At 35.3% G+C, this 17,954-nt stretch overlaps 4 protein-coding genes across 8 annotated transcripts; 2 read left to right on the forward strand and 2 right to left on the reverse strand.

Annotated features, from left to right (window-relative positions):
• Nucleotides 1-740: 740 nt before the first annotated feature.
• fbl (pantothenate kinase 3 fbl) lies at nt 741-8,192 on the forward strand. Of its 3 annotated transcripts, none has more exons than XM_089588504.1 (9): nt 741-1,311; nt 2,836-3,016; nt 3,758-3,936; nt 4,365-4,706; nt 5,005-5,081; nt 5,269-5,445; nt 6,013-6,166; nt 6,260-6,373; nt 6,452-8,192. In XM_089588504.1, the coding sequence occupies exons 2-9, from the start codon at nt 2,890-2,892 to the stop codon at nt 6,503-6,505; spliced, it is 1,224 nt and encodes a 407-aa protein (XP_089444630.1). In that variant the 5' UTR covers nt 741-1,311; nt 2,836-2,889; the 3' UTR covers nt 6,506-8,192. The 3 variants fall into 3 exon arrangements, with proteins under 3 accessions (XP_089444630.1, XP_089444641.1, XP_089444637.1); XM_089588515.1 differs by having other exon boundaries at nt 6,031-6,166; XM_089588511.1 differs by having other exon boundaries at nt 2,836-3,001.
• LOC106639760 (neither inactivation nor afterpotential protein G) lies at nt 7,597-11,048 on the reverse strand. The gene is made up of 9 exons (XM_014353519.2): nt 10,961-11,048; nt 10,451-10,653; nt 9,483-9,830; nt 9,222-9,395; nt 8,991-9,156; nt 8,802-8,923; nt 8,546-8,729; nt 8,261-8,486; nt 7,597-7,970 (listed from the first exon to the last, which is right to left on the reverse strand). The coding sequence occupies exons 1-9, from the start codon at nt 11,046-11,048 to the stop codon at nt 7,850-7,852; spliced, it is 1,632 nt and encodes a 543-aa protein (XP_014209005.2). The 3' UTR covers nt 7,597-7,849.
• Nucleotides 11,049-11,540: 492 nt separating this feature from the next.
• On the reverse strand, nt 11,541-14,073 carry Hacd2 (3-hydroxyacyl-CoA dehydratase 2). 2 transcript variants are annotated; one of them, XM_014353578.2, is made up of 5 exons: nt 13,831-14,073; nt 13,657-13,773; nt 13,348-13,582; nt 13,166-13,267; nt 11,541-13,097 (listed from the first exon to the last, which is right to left on the reverse strand). In XM_014353578.2, exons 1-5 carry the CDS (start codon nt 13,915-13,917, stop codon nt 12,538-12,540), a joined length of 1,101 nt encoding a protein of 366 aa, XP_014209064.2. In that variant the 5' UTR covers nt 13,918-14,073; the 3' UTR covers nt 11,541-12,537. The 2 variants fall into 2 exon arrangements, with proteins under 2 accessions (XP_014209064.2, XP_014209063.2); XM_014353577.2 differs by having other exon boundaries at nt 13,166-13,270.
• A 133-nt stretch (nt 14,074-14,206) lies between these two features.
• On the forward strand, nt 14,207-15,431 carry RpL24-like (ribosomal protein L24-like). 2 transcript variants are annotated; one of them, XM_089590256.1, is made up of 3 exons: nt 14,207-14,271; nt 14,355-14,576; nt 14,833-15,431. In XM_089590256.1, the coding sequence occupies exons 2-3, from the start codon at nt 14,496-14,498 to the stop codon at nt 15,262-15,264; spliced, it is 513 nt and encodes a 170-aa protein (XP_089446382.1). In that variant the 5' UTR covers nt 14,207-14,271; nt 14,355-14,495; the 3' UTR covers nt 15,265-15,431. The 2 variants fall into 2 exon arrangements, with proteins under 2 accessions (XP_089446382.1, XP_014209072.2); XM_014353586.2 differs by having other exon boundaries at nt 14,213-14,576.
• Nucleotides 15,432-17,954: the final 2,523 nt, after the last annotated feature.

Below are 17,954 nucleotides of genomic sequence, written 5' to 3' on the forward strand. Positions count from 1 at the left end.
CTTCGCATAAACAGTTTGATCTGCTTTACTTCCAACGCAGTAGGTGATTGACGATACATGTAATAAGTATAATGTGCCGACTACTACGCCAATATGTCATAGTATTTATTTTAAAACTCGGTCTCATTGACGTTCTCTCTCTATCATAAGTGAACAAATAATATTCAAATTATTGCAAAGCTTAAAACTTTGAACTCTGGCATCGAGTGATTTATGAAAATCAAGGTTCTGTCGAATATCATTCGCTATGCTTGTGAGTATAACGAAGCTCGCGCCAGAGATTTCTTGTATCAGGCACATATTTAGCTACATTCGACACAATACATTTGTACTTGTAAAAATACGAGATTTGTGTACCTACAAAGATGACAATCGTAAGAATTTAAGATTGCAAAAAAGTTTTTTTAGTCGTTAAATGGCATTATAGTAAGATAATTTCATGAAAAAATGGTCCAAAAAATGGTCCAAATGGCTCGGTTGAAAACTCAAAGCGTGTGTTGAGGGATGAGGGATGAACACCAGACCCTTTGATCCGGTCGTGTGTCCTACATTTAGCTGGAACGCGCATGCGACCACGAAAAGGGGGACTTGGGTGACGCCACCAGACTCGTGCACCCAATAGGTGAGTGCATGGCGGCGGCGCGCGATATCGGGTGATGTCCACGGCTCTCCACCCTCCCCCAAGCCTCGTACCGACGACACTGACCCAGTAGCGTCAACATCTGAGCAGCGCATCAGCACGGCGCGTGTGCTCTCTCCCGTAGCAGCAGCAGTGTCGGTTAACAAAATACTTATCCGAGGCGCACACTGCCGCACAGTTGTTGCGCTGCTCGCAACCAGGGAACAATTACAAGTATTAAACCTACATATAGGTATAAAACTCATATACACGTTCCTTACAGGTGCATGAGAAAAGGTATTATTACATGAAACGCGAATTTGCGGTGTATTACTTACGAATTTATGACTCGTGTGTACGAAGATACGTATACGCGTATACATTTTAACACGTATACCTACAACATGTAATACACGCGTGTTTGTGTCTGGTGTGTGTGTTTGTGTCTGTGTTTTATGGTAAATAGTGGGTTCATACAGCACAAACTTCTACTTATGTGAAAAAAAAAAAAAAAAATAAATTAAAAAAAAAGTTAATTTAAAGAGTAAAAGACTGGAACTGAGGCATCAAAGAAAGTGTGTTAAGTATTATTTTTACGAATAATAGTATAAATACAAGGTTCTCGGTCGTCACCGCTCGATGCTGCCAAGCCGAGACAACAGTGCCCGTCGATCCTATCATGAGTATCTCAGGTGAGCAGCCAGCCATCGTCAGCCTCCATTTCTCTCTTTCTTTCTTCCTTGCTCTTTCGATGTATCATCAGTTTATACACGATGATCAGAGCCACTTGCGTAACGCGTCGGGATTTTCATATATATATATATTTTTTTTAATTTTCTTCATCGTTTTAATTCTTCTTTACTTCGTGATTGTAGATAAAAGATTCATCATGAAATGTGCACGATCACAAGTACCGTTAATTGTGAAACACTTTTTCTGTCTACGCAGAACTTTCTCTTTGGCTCGGAGCTTCGTGTGTATATATTATAGTATTATAAGCAAATATGTGAACATGACACACGTATGGTTTGTCTCGTATACAAACAGCCACGACTCTATACTCACGGCATTTTATGTCTTTTTTGTGTTTCATTTTTCTATATAATCTAAAGGTGTTAACAGATGGACGCTTGGATTATCTTTTTTTTATCCCTACTTTTATTTTCCCTGTTTTTGTTCGTTTGTTGAGACGAGCTTTCGGATTGTTTTGGTTAACAGCTGAATATACGGAGCGAATGCTGCGCTTTGGAGTTTCGGAGTTCTGCTTTTGAGTAATAAGTACAGTCTGCTAGGGTTTTTTTTTTTTTTTTTTTTTTTTTCAAACTCGATCAGCTGATTTCTGAAGTGGTAGATGCGCCACTCTGTTGCGACTATACGTATTGCCGGTGCACACTCCAGAATGTACTTAACCCACGGTATTATCAAATATATAATCATCTGAGTAAATAAATAACGATCCTTGGTCTTTTAATGATACACATATATCAACTTATTTACAACCTCAGTATGATATTCAAAACAACATTTTTTTCCATTATTGTTTTATTCAATTTTGTCGAGGAAAAAAGTTGTTATCAATGGTAGACAGGTGTTTGATTTAAAGTCTATTAGTGGGAAAGACTTGATTGAGTACATTTTTTTCCGTCTTTTATGCAGTTGCACGCGTGAAGTGTTCATGACATCTGTCATGACAAGTGCAATTTCGCTCGTTTTTATTTTGACGAACAGCGATTTTCTTCGTGAATATTTTATACGTATAATGCCTTTGTTTAAATTTGACATAATTTATGTATAAACTAATTATTCGTGCTCAAAGGAGGAAAAAATAGTGCGTGACGATAGTACTTGTCGCTCATTCTAAAGTAAAATTCACCTACTTTGCGTTTTGCATGATGATGTAAATTTATGCTTCTTCTCGAGCCTATTCATATACAATTTTCAACTTTGAGGAAGTCAAAGGCACACGAGACTCATCGCACTGTTATTATTTTTCCATACCGATGTTCACGTACACTGTATTCAAGCGTTAAACGTCATTCATGTTGTATTGCGTCAAGCTCACGATTCTTTTTTGCACGTACATCATACGTCTCTGTCACACCGAATTGTAATTTTTTTTTTTTTTTTTTTTTTTTTTTTTTTCATTTCACTATATACTATTCGACGAGTAACAGTTGTATTGTTGTATTTTTATACAATAATTTTTAATTTTCCAGCTAATCGTAGAGTCAAATCGGAGTATTCGATGAAAACAGCGAGCCACAGCAAACATGAGGCCTCAGAACTGTGAAAATTGCCTTAATGAAGAGGTCATGGCTTCAAATGGTTACACCAATGCTGCGGCTGTATCAGCCAAGCAGTCAAAGACCAACTCACCACCCTGTGAGTCTGGGAATTGTATGTGTGTGCTTGGATTAGCAACCTTTATTTTTTTATTATTACTACACTAACCAATAATCTACATATATAGTTTCCCTATGTAATTACAATAGTTATGTAACGTTTGTAGTTGTTGATGCTAACAGTGCTCTGTGACTTTGAAGTTATGACGATAAATAATACAATTGACAATAACACGAGTAAAGTTGATTGTAGATTGAAATGTAACAGATTTCTTTTCTTTTTTTTTTTTTTTTTTTCGACTGCCAGTTCGACTTTTAACACCAGTACAAAAGCTGCTTGGCAGAAATATGCTGGACACTTTGTGCAATCGATTTTAATGATTATTATTATGACTCTTCTAGTAGCCTTGGAGTGATAAATAGTTAATCTGTATTAGTAATTTTGAATTACATGATCAATCTGACCGACGTAATTGCAATTTTTAAAAATTTTAGCGGTAAAGTTTTATTAAAATCATGATTTGTCGATTTTCCCTACTTTGATCAAATTGTGATCATTGACTAGTTATTACTAACGTCAGTATCGTACTTATAAACTTTTTTAACATAATAGTTTAAACTACCACGCGCTTTTAAATAATTTTACTCACTGAAATTAGTTTTTGCTCCAAAGTATATTTCGAGATAATTTACATCTCAGGTTGGATTTTGTACCAACTTTCCAGCATTTTTTATTGAAGTAATTTGATAGTATTACTGTGATTTTTGTACGTTTTTTTTTTTTTTTTTTTTTTAGCAATGCCATGGTTTGGTATGGACATTGGTGGCACACTTTGTAAATTAGTATACTTCGAGCCTAAGTACATAACAAAAGACGAGGCAGACGCCGAGGTCGAAACGTTAAAGAATATTCGTCAATATTTGACCAAGAACTCAGCGTATGGCAAAACTGGTCATCGCGATGCACATCTACAGGTAAACGAATTCTATATAGTACTTATTTGTTCATTTTTAGAGTAAAATTAGCGAGTGATGTACGATAATATTTTACAACTTATTAACACCAATGGCGACGATATAAAATCATCACTTAACGTTTAATAAAAGATATTAAGTATGATTTTATAAAACATTTCCTTGACGTTTTGATTTCCTTGAGTATCAATACTTGATTTTAAAAAGAAAAATTTGATCGGTCGCTTTGTCATACTATTTTGACGCTGCAAAGAAAAATAAAAATAAGAAAAACAATTGTCAAAATATCAAGGAAGTCGTCTGACGGCAAACGATAAACAGTAGACTCGCGGTTTTTTTTTTTTTTATGGCAAGTCGAGCCGCAGATAACTAATGACGTTTTGAGATTTGATTTGGAAAAAGAAAAAGAAAAACATCCGATGTCGTAGATGGATGACGTTTGCATCAGGGGTAGATGGGGTACGCTGCACTTTATCCGTTTCCCAACAAGCGAGATGGGCAACTTCCTCGCTCTTGCCAAGTCCAAGGGCATGGCAAATCTCGTGACGACGGTGTGCGCCACGGGAGGTGGCGCCTACAAGTTCGAGGATAACTTCAAGAAGGAGGTGAACCTCAGCTTGGCCAAGTTCGACGAGCTCGACAGCCTTATCCGAGGCATGCTGTACATCGAGATGACGAATCCCTGCGAGTGCTACTACTGGGCCAATCCGACCGACGATGAGAAATGCCTGAAGGTGCCCTATGACTTCTCGAAACCCTATCCGTTCTTGGTGAGTGCTGCCTTTATTTTCTTACTTGCGGATTTTTGGAGCAGTTTTTTTTTTCATTCGATACATTACTATTGAATGAGGTACTACATATTGTGTAGTATATGTCAAGTAGCTTGCTGGATTCAAATGGCATTGGAATAAATACATTATTCATGGGGTTACTACTCGATGCATCAGAAATTTGAAAGTTTATTGACCTTCGGTTGGAGAGTCTTGGTTTATCGCTTTTTTACGTGGCTTCGACAATAAAGTTTTTAAAAAACAGTCGGATTTTTCAATCTGAAAATTTTTATTGCAGCTTGTGAATGTCGGCTCTGGTGTTAGTGTACTTGCCGTACAAAGTCCCAACGATTACAGAAGAATAAGCGGTACTAGGTAAATATGGCGAAAAAGTATTCGAGCTGTTAATTATTTATTTAAAAAAATATTGATTATTTTTGTGCCATTAAAAAAAATTGGTATCGAGTGAAATATTCAAGTACAGTAAAAATCGTTAATTTTTATTTTTATGGTAGTATTTATCAAGTAACACAATAATAAAGTTTCGTAATGTCTATTACAGTTTGGGTGGAGGTACGTTTTTGGGATTATGTTGTTTGTTGACTGGTTGCAATACATTTGAAGAAGCGATAGAGTTGGCTACCAGCGGCGATAGCACCAAGGTTGACAAGCTAGTCAAGGACATTTACGGAGGGGACTACTGTCGCTTCGGCTTGCAAGGAGATACAGTTGCAAGCAGGTAATTACTAATACAACAATAGTAGCTTCGCACACGTGTATACTCTGAATCACTAGTAAATTAGTTCTGTGAACAATTTACAAGTCATTAAAAATTTGATTTTTTTCAAGTGTATACGTACCTATTCTTGTACATAGCTTAATGTGTAGATAACTAATTACTAATTTGAGTTTCTTATCTAAAAAATTTTTTTTTATTACGTGTTTTCTCTTTATTGATGTAAAATTGCAATTTCGCGGTGCTTGATTATCGTAACACAAAAAAAAAAAAAAATCAATTATTAAACAAAAAATTATTGCCTTCCTTTTTTTTTTTAGAAAAATGCATGTTCTTCTACGTAAATAAGTACCTAGAAAACAATTAACATATTTAGTAAGAATATAATGCTAACGTTTTTAGTTTTAGTTTGTATTTCACTTTGAATTACCTGCACCACACTGTATGCAACTGCACAATCTTTGCAAATTTTCACTCACTCACCGTCTTTTAATCATGAAACCACTAATTACTTCTTGTAGATGGGCTTTGTAGTTTCTTTTAAATCTAATTGTTGCGTATGTATTTAAGTTTTTTCGATGTCCGTAGTTTTGGACAGATGAATTCGAAAGACAGACGAAATACAGTGTCGAAGGAGGACCTCGCTCGCGCGACTCTTGTTACCATCACCAATAATATTGGTTCTATTGCAAGGATGTGTGCCCTCAATGAAAAAATCGAAAGGGTAAGGCGTAAATCACAATATGAAATTACATTTGTTGTACAATTGAATGCACTTTATCAGAATTGTGATTAATCATTGGATATAAAATTATAGGTAGTGTTTGTCGGAAATTTTTTACGAGTAAATCCTATTTCCATGAAGTTACTATCCTATGCAATGGATTTTTGGTCTAAAGGAACACTTAAAGCTCTCTTTTTGGAACACGAGGTATAAAATTAAGACAACAGAACTAAAATTTTTTGGAAAATTTCATGTTCACTTACATTCGTATTTTTTAACTTTTAGGGATATTTTGGTGCTGTAGGATGTTTATTACAATTCACTGGTGATACCAGCTAAGCTCGTTTGTTACACCGCGTAATGCTCAAATGAAAATATAGGGACTTTTTTAAGCATCAAGTAAACAATTTACAAGGAATAGTTGATTTAATTGTTTCTTGTATACGCGTTTAATTGTCAGCGTATTTAATAATAATTGTACACTTGTACATAAATATACATCATTCCAGTTGTAAAAGGCCACGGGTGAACTATAAATTTACTTTTAGTTATTTATTTACATTGCACGTTTATTGTTTTTAACAGCAAACAAAATAATATAGATGAAAAGTCTATTGCGATTATCTCGATTGTTAGATATATTTATTGCCAAATGAAAGTGATTTCCTTAATACGGAAGTAGCACAATTTTTCAAAGTCGTTTTGTACTTTTCGATCTTTGTACATATTTCTTACAAGTACATGTATTGATTAGCGCTTGGGCAGTCAACCTTGTAGTTAACTTTGTTTTTGTTTTGCTGAAGTATTCACTTTTAAAGAATCTATACGAATGTTTTTTCATACGATAGTTGAACGCGGTACATATTATTCCTGTATACGTTAACTTGGAATTGTAAAAATAATTTTCTATTTGTTAATAGGATCTTCTCACTTGTTAATGTTATTTGCAAGTCGTTTACCAATCATATGTCTGCAATGTTGTATTGGATTTGATAGAGAATGTTTGTCATAATATATATATATATACATGCAAGCAGACGTTGTTTTATCTATGTTCAAAAGATATCGCTCAAAATTTTTGTTATTAAAAAAAAAAAGTTTACTATACATTGTTTTGGACCTCTTATATGATACGACTTAAAAAGAGGATCAAACGTATGCATTTGTATGAAAATAAAAATAAATTCGTATTATTGTGTAAATATAATCGACATTATTCGAAAATTTATATTGTTTCGGCGAAACATCACCCTTCTAGTTTAATATACTTAGCAGTTTTTTAAAATTCAAATTTACGTTAAGATAAAAAAATTACAGCAATTCACACTTAAATTTTGTAAGATTTGAAATAATTATTATAAATTAAAAAGTATTTTTATGATAAATGAACCGTACGAAATAATTTAATAACTTTAGATGAAGTATTTACAAGCACTTGAAAACTTGTTGCTGATCGCACATATTTTTATAAAACTTTTTTCTCCAAACTCAATTCATATAGTTTAACGTTGCTACCATTGTTTTTTTAATTACCGATTTATCATTATACGAGTAAAGTAACAACAAAAAATTTATTATATCCGTTCCTAGGTGCTAAAAAAATGTATATTATATTCATATGTTTTGACATCAATATATCAAAATGACATAATAACAAAAAACTTCCAGTAATAAAAACTTCTTTCACCTTATCATCTGGGCAGCCTTTTCGGCAATGGCTATTATCACGGAGTTGGGTGGCCCGGAAATCGGACTTGGCAGTATGCTGGCATCGACTATCCGCAGATTGTTGATGCCATGAACTCTAGAAAAAATAAAAAAGAGAAAAACAAGCATCCATGTGAATACATTTTTAAAATAATCATTGGTGCGCATGGTGTCTCCGAAAAACTTGTGTACTTAGACAAAAACGATGAAGTCGTAGACGATTCTACACGCAAGATTGACCTGTCATACGAGTTTTTATATGAATATTATTTGGGTTTGTATTTGTAAAATAAAGCTACTTTTTTACGAAAAACCTCAACATGCTGTACAAAGTATTACCTTTTACAAACTGTACCATTTAACCGATTAAAATAGTCACGAACTCACCGAAGCTTCTCATCAACGACGGAGGTGTTCCTGTTGGCGCCCATTTGACAGGTGCCGCCGGGATGGTGACTAGTTATCGCACCGATGCGCACCAGGCAGGCCGAAAAATCCTCACTGCCGATGTCCTGCCTGTAATGTCTGCACTCCTCGAACCACGGGACGTGCAGCTCAGCCCCGTAATCGACGAACGGGGGTGAATTCGCTATCTCTTTGACTTGTTGCATTGCTGGATTAAGCAGAGTGGCGTTACTACACACAAGTTAGGGAATAAAATGAAAAGTGTACCTTTAACGTGACACTTGACGTCCTCGATTTTTTTCAAGTAATTTGGATCGAGGAGCGGATGATCCCGAACACTGCCCGAATGCAGGCGCACGCGACCCCGGCTCTTCGGCTGCAGGCAGGTGGCTAGCATCAGATAGCCCTCGGCTGTGCTGTCGTTGTACGTCGGGAACAGCCTCTCAAAGATCTGAAATTTTATCGCTCGCATAAATTAATCATTGGCTGGATATACTTCTACGCCAAGTACACTGGCAATTACTTGAGGTCGATAGTTCGACAGCTGTATCAGCGCGTCTTTGTCGATGGTCCCAATGGCAGTGAGAATCACGGCGTGATCGTCCTTCCACGTCATGCCGGCTATCCCGTTGCTCGCCAATAATCCTGAAATGTAGATTTTGATAAAAAAAAATTGTTAAAAAACAACTTGAAGTGTCCTTTCGAAACTCACCTGTTCCTCCAAAAAAATAGTCGGTCAACGTTCGGAGGGTCAGCAAATTCTCGTGCGTTATGCTGACGGCTTCGCTCGACGGATTTTTCAGTTTAACGTACATTGGCATGTTAAGGTGATCGAACAGGTTGCGCCCCACGGCCGGCAAATCGGCTCTGACGGTTATCTGAAAAAAAAAAAATGAGTGACAATATCTCATCGATGTAAGTTTGTCTCTACTCCGGTGCTAACATTGTGTTTTTTCAACTCTCTCTGCGGCCCGACGCCGGAGAGCATCAGCAGGTGCGGCGAGCCCAACGCACCAGCACATAGGATAACTTCTTTGCGCGCCAGAACGCCGCCGAGCTGTCCGACATTGTCGATCAGCTCAATCCCGCGGGCCGTGTTGCCCTCGTCGATCGACACCTAGACGCCAAATCGGTGTGATCGGTAAAACTCTCAATGCAAAGTAATAAAAAAAAAAAAAAGGGGGGGGGAAAAACAGCGCATCACCTTACTGACGAGAGTGTCGATCAGGATATGTAGATTCGGCTGGTGCCAAACTTTCTGCAGATGGGTGCGATAGCTGCTCGTGCGGACGCCCTGGGACGTACTCACCGAGACCGGAACAAAGGGATTGGCAGATTTATGGTACAGGTCCGCCGCTCGGGCCAAGATCCTGCTGGTGGGCCGCCGGTTGATCGACATGAGCTGCTCGACTTGGTCGAAGTAGGGCTCGAGTTCCGTGCTGGTCCAGCCCTTGGGCCAGTCGTTGTAGTCGCTGGGCCGGCCAAACGAGTGGATCATATAATTTATGTGCCCTGAGCCGCCAAGACCCTTTCCTCGCGGCAGGAACTGTATCTGGGGTAATTGCACAATCGTCGTAGATGGTGAGCTTTTTTTCTATATTATATGTCGTAGCTTTCGATGACAGAAAATCTTGGGAGTCTCTCTGTTTAAGCTTTATGTGGGTGTGTAAGTACCTATATGTGTCCATACACTTTTTGTATACTGATGAAAAATCGATTTATCGTATAAGTAGGTACTCATGTGTCAATAATAATAAATTTTTCCTACCTCCGGTTTTTCTTAAAGTTTGGACGTTAACTAAACCTTTGATAGGAAAAATATGACCTTCACCGTTAATGCGCATTTGGCCAGGGCGGTCAGCACAGTGATCGCGTTGGAGAAATGCAGTGCACCAGTAATGAAAATTACTATATTACTATCGATACGCAGACGGTGATTCTTACATTAGTAAATGGTTAATAAAATTTAGAAATGATTACCATCCACGATCTACGACTTCACTATTCAAGATTGAAGACTGCAGAGTATTGAAATATAAAATGGTTTCGCTCAATGAATTTAATTCCTTGCGGATTCGATCGAAGTACGAGTTGAGACTATTAATTGTAGATAAGAAAAAAAAAAACAAAAACAAAAAATGATCCCGTACGTAAATACAAAACATATCTTACACGGTCAAACAGTCCTATCGAGGAAAATTTCTGAGACACTGTTTTGAACTGCCAATCAGCGTTGGTCTGCTGAACTAAAGGTGCGAGAAGAGGAATCCGGCTGACGATTTGGATGGTACTGCCTGCTTCCACCAGCAACACCTTCGCATTCGAATTTTCGGCCAACCGGGACGCTACCACACAACCTGCTGTGCCCGCACCAACTGTGGTTTATTGGTTGAAAAAAAAAAAAAATCGATTTACTGACGATTTTCTGATAAACTATGTGATATCCAATGGTATCAAAAATTAAAAAAAAAACATGAAATAACATAGAATCTGTAAAGAAATATATCCACAGTTTAAAACGTCAAGATAACGATTTTGACACTTGCTTGTATGGTTTTTTGGAGGTGGACCAAAACGTTTTTTTTTTTTTTTTTTTGAACTAACAAAACGCAATTGCAAATAAAAATTTTTATTTTTGTTGACTCCCTTTTCATCGCAGCTCTACCGAAAAAACTTACTTACCAATGATGTAGTCGTACTCCCGGTCAGGAGATTCCACAATACTGCTTGGTCCAACGCCATAAAGTACAACCGCAAGAATCAAGATCATAGTTGAACAAAAAATGATGACCTTCCACATTTTCGTCCTCCACAAATTAGAAAAAAAAGTACGAAATCCAAAAAATAGCGACTGAAAATGTGACTTAGTTGGTACTTGACTGCGAGAAAAAAAGCGTCGTTGTCGTGGAGAAGCTCGCAACAAGAGTAATGTGGCACTAGATCGGAGCAGCACGTGAGAGATTCACAAATAACGTGAATCGGCACTCTTATGTACAAGCGCCAACGTTGATCTGCCAATATTAAATTAGTATCCCTGGACGCGACCGTAAATCAATAGACAGTAAGAGTGGCAAGGTAGTACATTTGTGCTGTGGGTTGTTTGAAGCCTGACCTAAACCCTTGATTTCAAATCGAACGGAAGCAGGTTAATACTTACGAGATTTAGCGTTTGCACTATTCGGAGCTGTGCTTGTACGTGTGTGTATTAGTTAAACCAAAGTTAATCTCTCCATGTGGGATAGGAAAAAAAACGTACGAGAAATGTAGATCAAGTATTTTATTTTTCAAATGGTACAAGTTATTTACTGCCTTTAACAGAAACATGTTTTCCTCAAGTAGTCTGGACTGCTAAAATTTTTCACGTAAGCAAGTGACAAAATTTATGAAAAAGATCGCCACGCTCACGGTTGCTTACATTTATCGTTAGGATCGGTATTCTATAAAATTTTTTGGGAAAGCAGTTTGAGACAGTTTCTCGAAACTCAGGACACCAATTCCAAAGCACTGGAGAAGTATTTTTATATCCATGATACCAATGACAGTGCCAGACTGCTTGTTATACCCAAGATATCTTACAACTAAGTTACCTTTAAATCCAAACTTGCAGCCATTCAATTTTGGGTCTTAAGGTATCTAGAGGCTTGTATAGCCCTAATTTTAATTGTCCAGCTGAATTCGAATACAGAAAAAAAGTTGTAATTTATCAGAATGATGTTCCTTATAGAACTTGAACGATTGTTTATAATTAAAAAATAAGAAAAAAATGTTTAAAACGTCATTGACGAATACATATGCACCAGTAATAAGTTTATACATAGGATTAATGCTTCAAAGAATTTTTTTTTTTTTCTTTGTGACTTAGAGCTGTTTTATATGTTATAAAAATTTATTTATGTAAATAACAATTAAAGATAAATGTAAATAGTTTTTGGTTGACTATCAATCACGAATCTTCCCATTTAAAGTAAGTTTTTTAGTTTTACTAAAAACACCTCTGTTATGCACACTGACATGTAAGTATAATAAGTATTCTATAAAGCTCTTGACTTAAAAAAAATTTCTACTTCAGACGATAATTATATCAAAACTACAGCTTTCACTGTCCAGGAATTGTACACATCTTTGTTCAAATGCTCATATTAACGACACTTTGGTCAAATAAATGTTTTTCATGTTTTTCAATTATCAAGCTTCTTAAATTATTTAAAGTTTTTTTGATTCAGTTTTTTTTTGGTTATTCAAAAATTTTTGTAAATAAGTTATTTCTTTTTTATTTTCTTCTTGATGAGTTGTTTAGAACGAGTGGCATTCATGTGTCTCATCACAAAAATTATACCAGGAATACAAAACATGAGTAAATATAATCTTAAAAAGGTTGGATAGTAAAATCCAATATTCCAGAAGTTAGGCATATGAATGCTAAATCTTTCAGTTTCCTCAAAATAAGGAATATTTCTTAAAACTATTATCCCTTCAAATACAAAACCTAGGGGATATAGGGGTATCCAAATTGTGTACCTTAACCATTTTAAAACGGGCATGTTAATATTAAGAAGTTTTGTCAAGTAATAAGGATATCTAACCACTTCTACCATGGTCCATACTAAGAAAAGATAAAACACAACTGGCTTCACCTGCATTCTTGGCTCAGCTTCAATATTACCAAATAATATGAATGCACGACCACCAACTTGTAATAAACTAGCTAATACACTTCCCTTGGTGTAACCAAACAGTGGGTGCATAACTTCTAAAAACATTAAAAGTTGAATGAACTTCATGGGGTTGCCAACATTTTCATAAGTATCCTTCATTGAATCTGCAAACAAAGCATTAGGATCATGAGTAACAATGGTATCTAGCAATTATATATCGTTCCATACAAACCTGGTCCATCACGATAATATTTAACAGCCATAACGGAAAAAATGCACATAAAGCCAATACACTGGAATAAATTGTAAAGAATAAGATAGACCTTTTTCACATCTTCTGTAAAGAAAGCAAAATTTTCATCCAATTAGTAAAGCTGAAAGCACGACTGAAGTTAAAAATCGACCAAAGACAACCTTTTCTGTAACCAAGCTCCTCTTTGTGCAAATAATCATACATATCCGGATAGTCTTGACAAATATCTCGCATGGCCTCCTCGACTTCTTCCGTGTCTTCGCTCTTCCATTTATCAAAATCTATCTTGAGCCATGGCGGCTTTTGTGGCTGGCCGGTCAGCCTCGGCCACCAGGCATTGGACTTTTTAATCAAGACAAAATCCACTTGTCTGTCAATGACTTTGTAATCGCTTTCCTAAAATTTTATGTACATTTAATTTAAAAGTTCGGGCTCCAAAAAAAATACTTTGTATACGAGACCATACTTACGTCAGGATCGACCTCAGAATGGAAGTCCAGGTTGAACCCATACTTGTTTTGTCCTCTGGCTCCCTGCCCATCAGCAGAGAACTTGAGCTTCTTTTCTTCAAGATAAACGCCGACATCCTAAATGAAAAAATTGACTTACTTCTCTCACTCTGTTTAGTTACAACACTCGTTTACCTTAACGTTAGTCAGGTCGACTTTGAGATTAATCTTTTTATCGGTCTGTGCCCAGTACACAAAAGGTGTGAGCACGTCCACCGTCATGTTTTCACTTAATTTCACAACCAATATGCGAAAGACCAAGTACTTAGGTAAATTATAATATGCTTATTGCTTGACGTTACAATGATTTAAGTGTGGACATTTTATCGCTGATCGATTTTATTTTCCTTATTACCGGGGGGACAGCGCGTTGTCATCGTCATCATCACACACAGATACACAGCTTTTGAGCTTTCTGCTACCAGCCTATTTATATTTACCTTATACCTAAACAATCATGGTGGAGATGGCAGCACTAGTCGGTACTGTCGGTAGCAAAAGTAGCAGACGAGGACACGACACGCGCAAAGCACGAGAGAGCAGACGAGAATCGTCAAGTATCGGGGTGTGCGCGAGGTGCGAAGAATAAAAACTTATTTATGTATCAGACAAGTAAAAATAAAAATTGTGCTTTCATACACACACATGTTCTCTTATAGGCACGCAATCTGCGAACTTCACTTTACGTGGACATACTTCATTTGAAAAAGTAGCGTTTTTCTTTAAAATTCCTAACCTTATATCCACGGAATTACGTGGATTTGGTGCGAATAGACACATCGATTTTAATTCTCAATACAATGAGGATTGAGGCTTGTTATTTTTGTTCATCCAGAATATATCCTGGACACGGTATACAGTTTGTCAGGAACGATTGCAAGGTAATGTACACTGTCAACTTGGTCGTTTATAGGTTATGTATTAAAGTGTATTTTGTCTAGTTTTTTTATTTTTTATAAACCTTTTGAACGGCAATACTAAATTTTATATTCTTAAACTTTACCAAGAGATTCAGTTTACGTAAAAATTATATAGTAGCCTTTTTTTCGTTATTGTCACATAAAATGTAATACCTGCATGTTCATTGACATCATGTGTAGATTTGCAACTTGTTTCTAATCACAAGATTATTTGCAGATATTCAAATTTTGTCGGTCAAAATGCCATGCAGCATTCAAAAAGAAGAAGAACCCAAGGAAAGTTAAATGGACAAAAGCTTACAGAAAAACAGTTGGCAAAGACTTGGCTGTTGATCCCACCTTTGAATTTGAAAAGAGGAGAAATGTTCCACTCAAATATAACAGAGAGTTATGGTCCAAAACTATTGAAGCTATGAAGAAGGTTGAGGGTATAAGGCAGAAGAGAGCAAACACACATATTATGCAAAGATTGATGAAAGGACGAGAGTTGGATAAGGAGAAGGACATGAAGGAAGTACACAGAGATCTATCTTTAATACAATCAGCTGCTATTAATCTCAAGAAGAAAAAGAAACAAGAAGAAGAGGAGGAAGAAAAGATGGAACACAACGAGGTTGCAATGGAAGCTGTCGAAGAGAATTCAGATTAATTTTAACAATGTTTAATGCTAATGCAAGCTCAACAAGACTTATTACATAACATAACATGCACTCTTTTATACTAAAATTTTTTCATGAATTTCAAATAAATTATTTTCTGAATTTAGACTTCTGATTTTTACTATAATTTTTTTTTCCTAAAATTTTTTGATGATAAAAAATTTTCATTGCAAAAATAATTGTAAAAAATGCAAAAAATTGAATTGTGTCCCGCGAACCCCAAAACACTGTTTGTTGGTCGAGATCCTCATAACGGCACGAATTCATGAACAGCCTTGCTATATGCCTTAAGCTGAAGGGGATGCACAAAGTATGGTTTTTTATTAATTCCATTGTACTTTCGGAATTTAAAAAAAATAAAAAGTAGTCGTTAGTCCAAAATACGTATTAGGTGTATTGTAACTTATTTAGGCATCAATTTTATTATTTTGTGTTAAAATTATTTTGATAATTTTTCCATCTTTTATATAATAGCAAAATTTCACCCAATCCATGTTAAGGTACCTGCAGAATATCCTGCAAAACGTAGAAATTGTGTGCACCGTGTATGCAGGTTGAATAATTTCTATAAATATATTTCTTTACATGTAGATACATACATACTAATGTAGATAGAGTATCAGTGAATAAATAATGTTTTAAATCCATTGTATTTTTTCATTCCTTATGGAGGCTTGAAATGTAATTAATGTGGATTATAGATTTAGTAAAAACGATTTGAAGATAAGAAATATTCATAAACAAATCTCCGAGACAATGATGTTATCAATTGTTTATTTTGAAAATCACAACAGGCGATTAGGAAGAAATCAGTAAGGCGTCACTTTGTTAGAACAATTTCCTATAATATCCCATCATTAAGCAATAACATTTAATCAGTAATGAAGTCTGTACCAATAAATATAGAATAAAAGTATTTAATTACCTTTTATCGACATCGTAAAAATCGTAAATAACGATAAAACAAAAGATATTTTTTTTATGATAATATTACTCATTAAAAATGCTATTACTTGTAATTGACTGCGAAAAAAATTTTGCCTAAAGGCCCGCTTTAAGTTTAAAAAAATTTTTAAAATTGCCTTGGCGCCAATATTAATCTAGACAATTTTTTAATCAGTGACCGGCGGTTGATTTTCTCAATTTGATACTCTAATTAAAATAGGCAATGTCATTTTTAATTTTATTATAAGGCTATATTTTGACTACTGTACGATGATAAAATTTTAAAACAGATTACGAAAACGTTGAGAAAATCCGATGAAAAAATTAATACACTGATATTATTTTGTTTTTTAAGAAAACAATTTTTTTTAAATCGTTTTTAAAGAAACGATTATTTCGTGAAAATTCCATACAGAAAATAAGTGTCTACTTTTTTTTATTGGGACAAAAAGAAGTATAGGTATATACGTAAGAAAGACCCTTTCACATAATACGAAAGGAGTGAGGGGCTCTCGTCCTTATATATATATGCCAGACATCTCATCTCGGCTCAAGCAAACAAGCACGTAACTTTTCCCTTAAGGGCGTGCACGTGGGAAATCATAGCGTAAAGGAACGAAGAGAGAGAGAGAGAGAGAGAAAGGAAAAACTGTAATAATAAGGCCCAATTTATATTCACTCTCATGGTGAAAGTTGAGAGGAAAATTTGCGATGAAATTTGCTCTCTCTTTCGACAGACGTCGTTTTTGGGAAGATTTAGGCGTTTCAGAGGAAAGTTTTCGGTGTACATTATGTGTCTTTTGTAGATCTATCCATACATTTGTTTACAGTATGATATCACAAAAGATATTGCATTGAGTGGTGTACTTTGCAAAATGAGTTCTTACATATATTTTTTTATAATACCCTTCACATGAAAAATGATTATTACTTCCGTTTAGAACAACGACGAAGACAAAGTCTACGGAAACGCAGACATCTATTTATTAGTTTCTCAATTTATGAGTACTCTATTTTGGACTATTACTTTACTCATACAGTTTTTACCTCTTTCTTATTTAGATGAATCATCCGATTTTTTATCATCAGATTATTCTCCCTTCCCTCAAAATAAGAATAAGAGAGGATGAATTAATTGTCTCTATTCATGCGTCCTTTTACATTATTATTATTTTTTTTTTATGTAAAATTAAAATTTAAAATATTGATAAGATGGTTATCTGTTAGATTTCTCCGAAAAAAAAAAAAAATTACTTTTGCGTATCGATGTACTGAAAGGTTTCAATTGATCCTTTTTGTATAGAATCTTATTTTTAATAGTGTTATTTTTATTTACATGCAGAATTAGGTAAAACTTTCAAAGATATCTACGTATTGTATCTTTCACTGTATTATTTTTTTCTCCCCGGACAATTAATAATGATTTTATAAATGGTAAATTTATTGTATATTTATAAATATATTTATCTTCGGTGCATACTTGCTTATTAGCACAGGAATAAGAACATTGATAAACTGCATTGGTATTGAAAAATACATCTCTCAGTGAATATTTGTTCTTAATGGTAAAAATATTACTTGTCTTAAAATTAGTCGTTTCGAGAAAGAATAAATTATTTGGTAATATTCTGAATGGTGCAATGGTCCACGGGGTATAAGTACATGTACAATAGAGAGGGGCGGTTGAAATTTCCACACGTACGGTAAACATATATCATAAAATGATTTACTTTGT

This window comes from Copidosoma floridanum, unplaced genomic scaffold (genome assembly GCF_036245765.1).
Source record: "Copidosoma floridanum isolate Cflo_tuat_1 unplaced genomic scaffold, Cflo_Japanese_pri ptg000001l, whole genome shotgun sequence".
Taxonomy (NCBI): Eukaryota; Metazoa; Arthropoda; class Insecta; order Hymenoptera; family Encyrtidae; genus Copidosoma; species Copidosoma floridanum.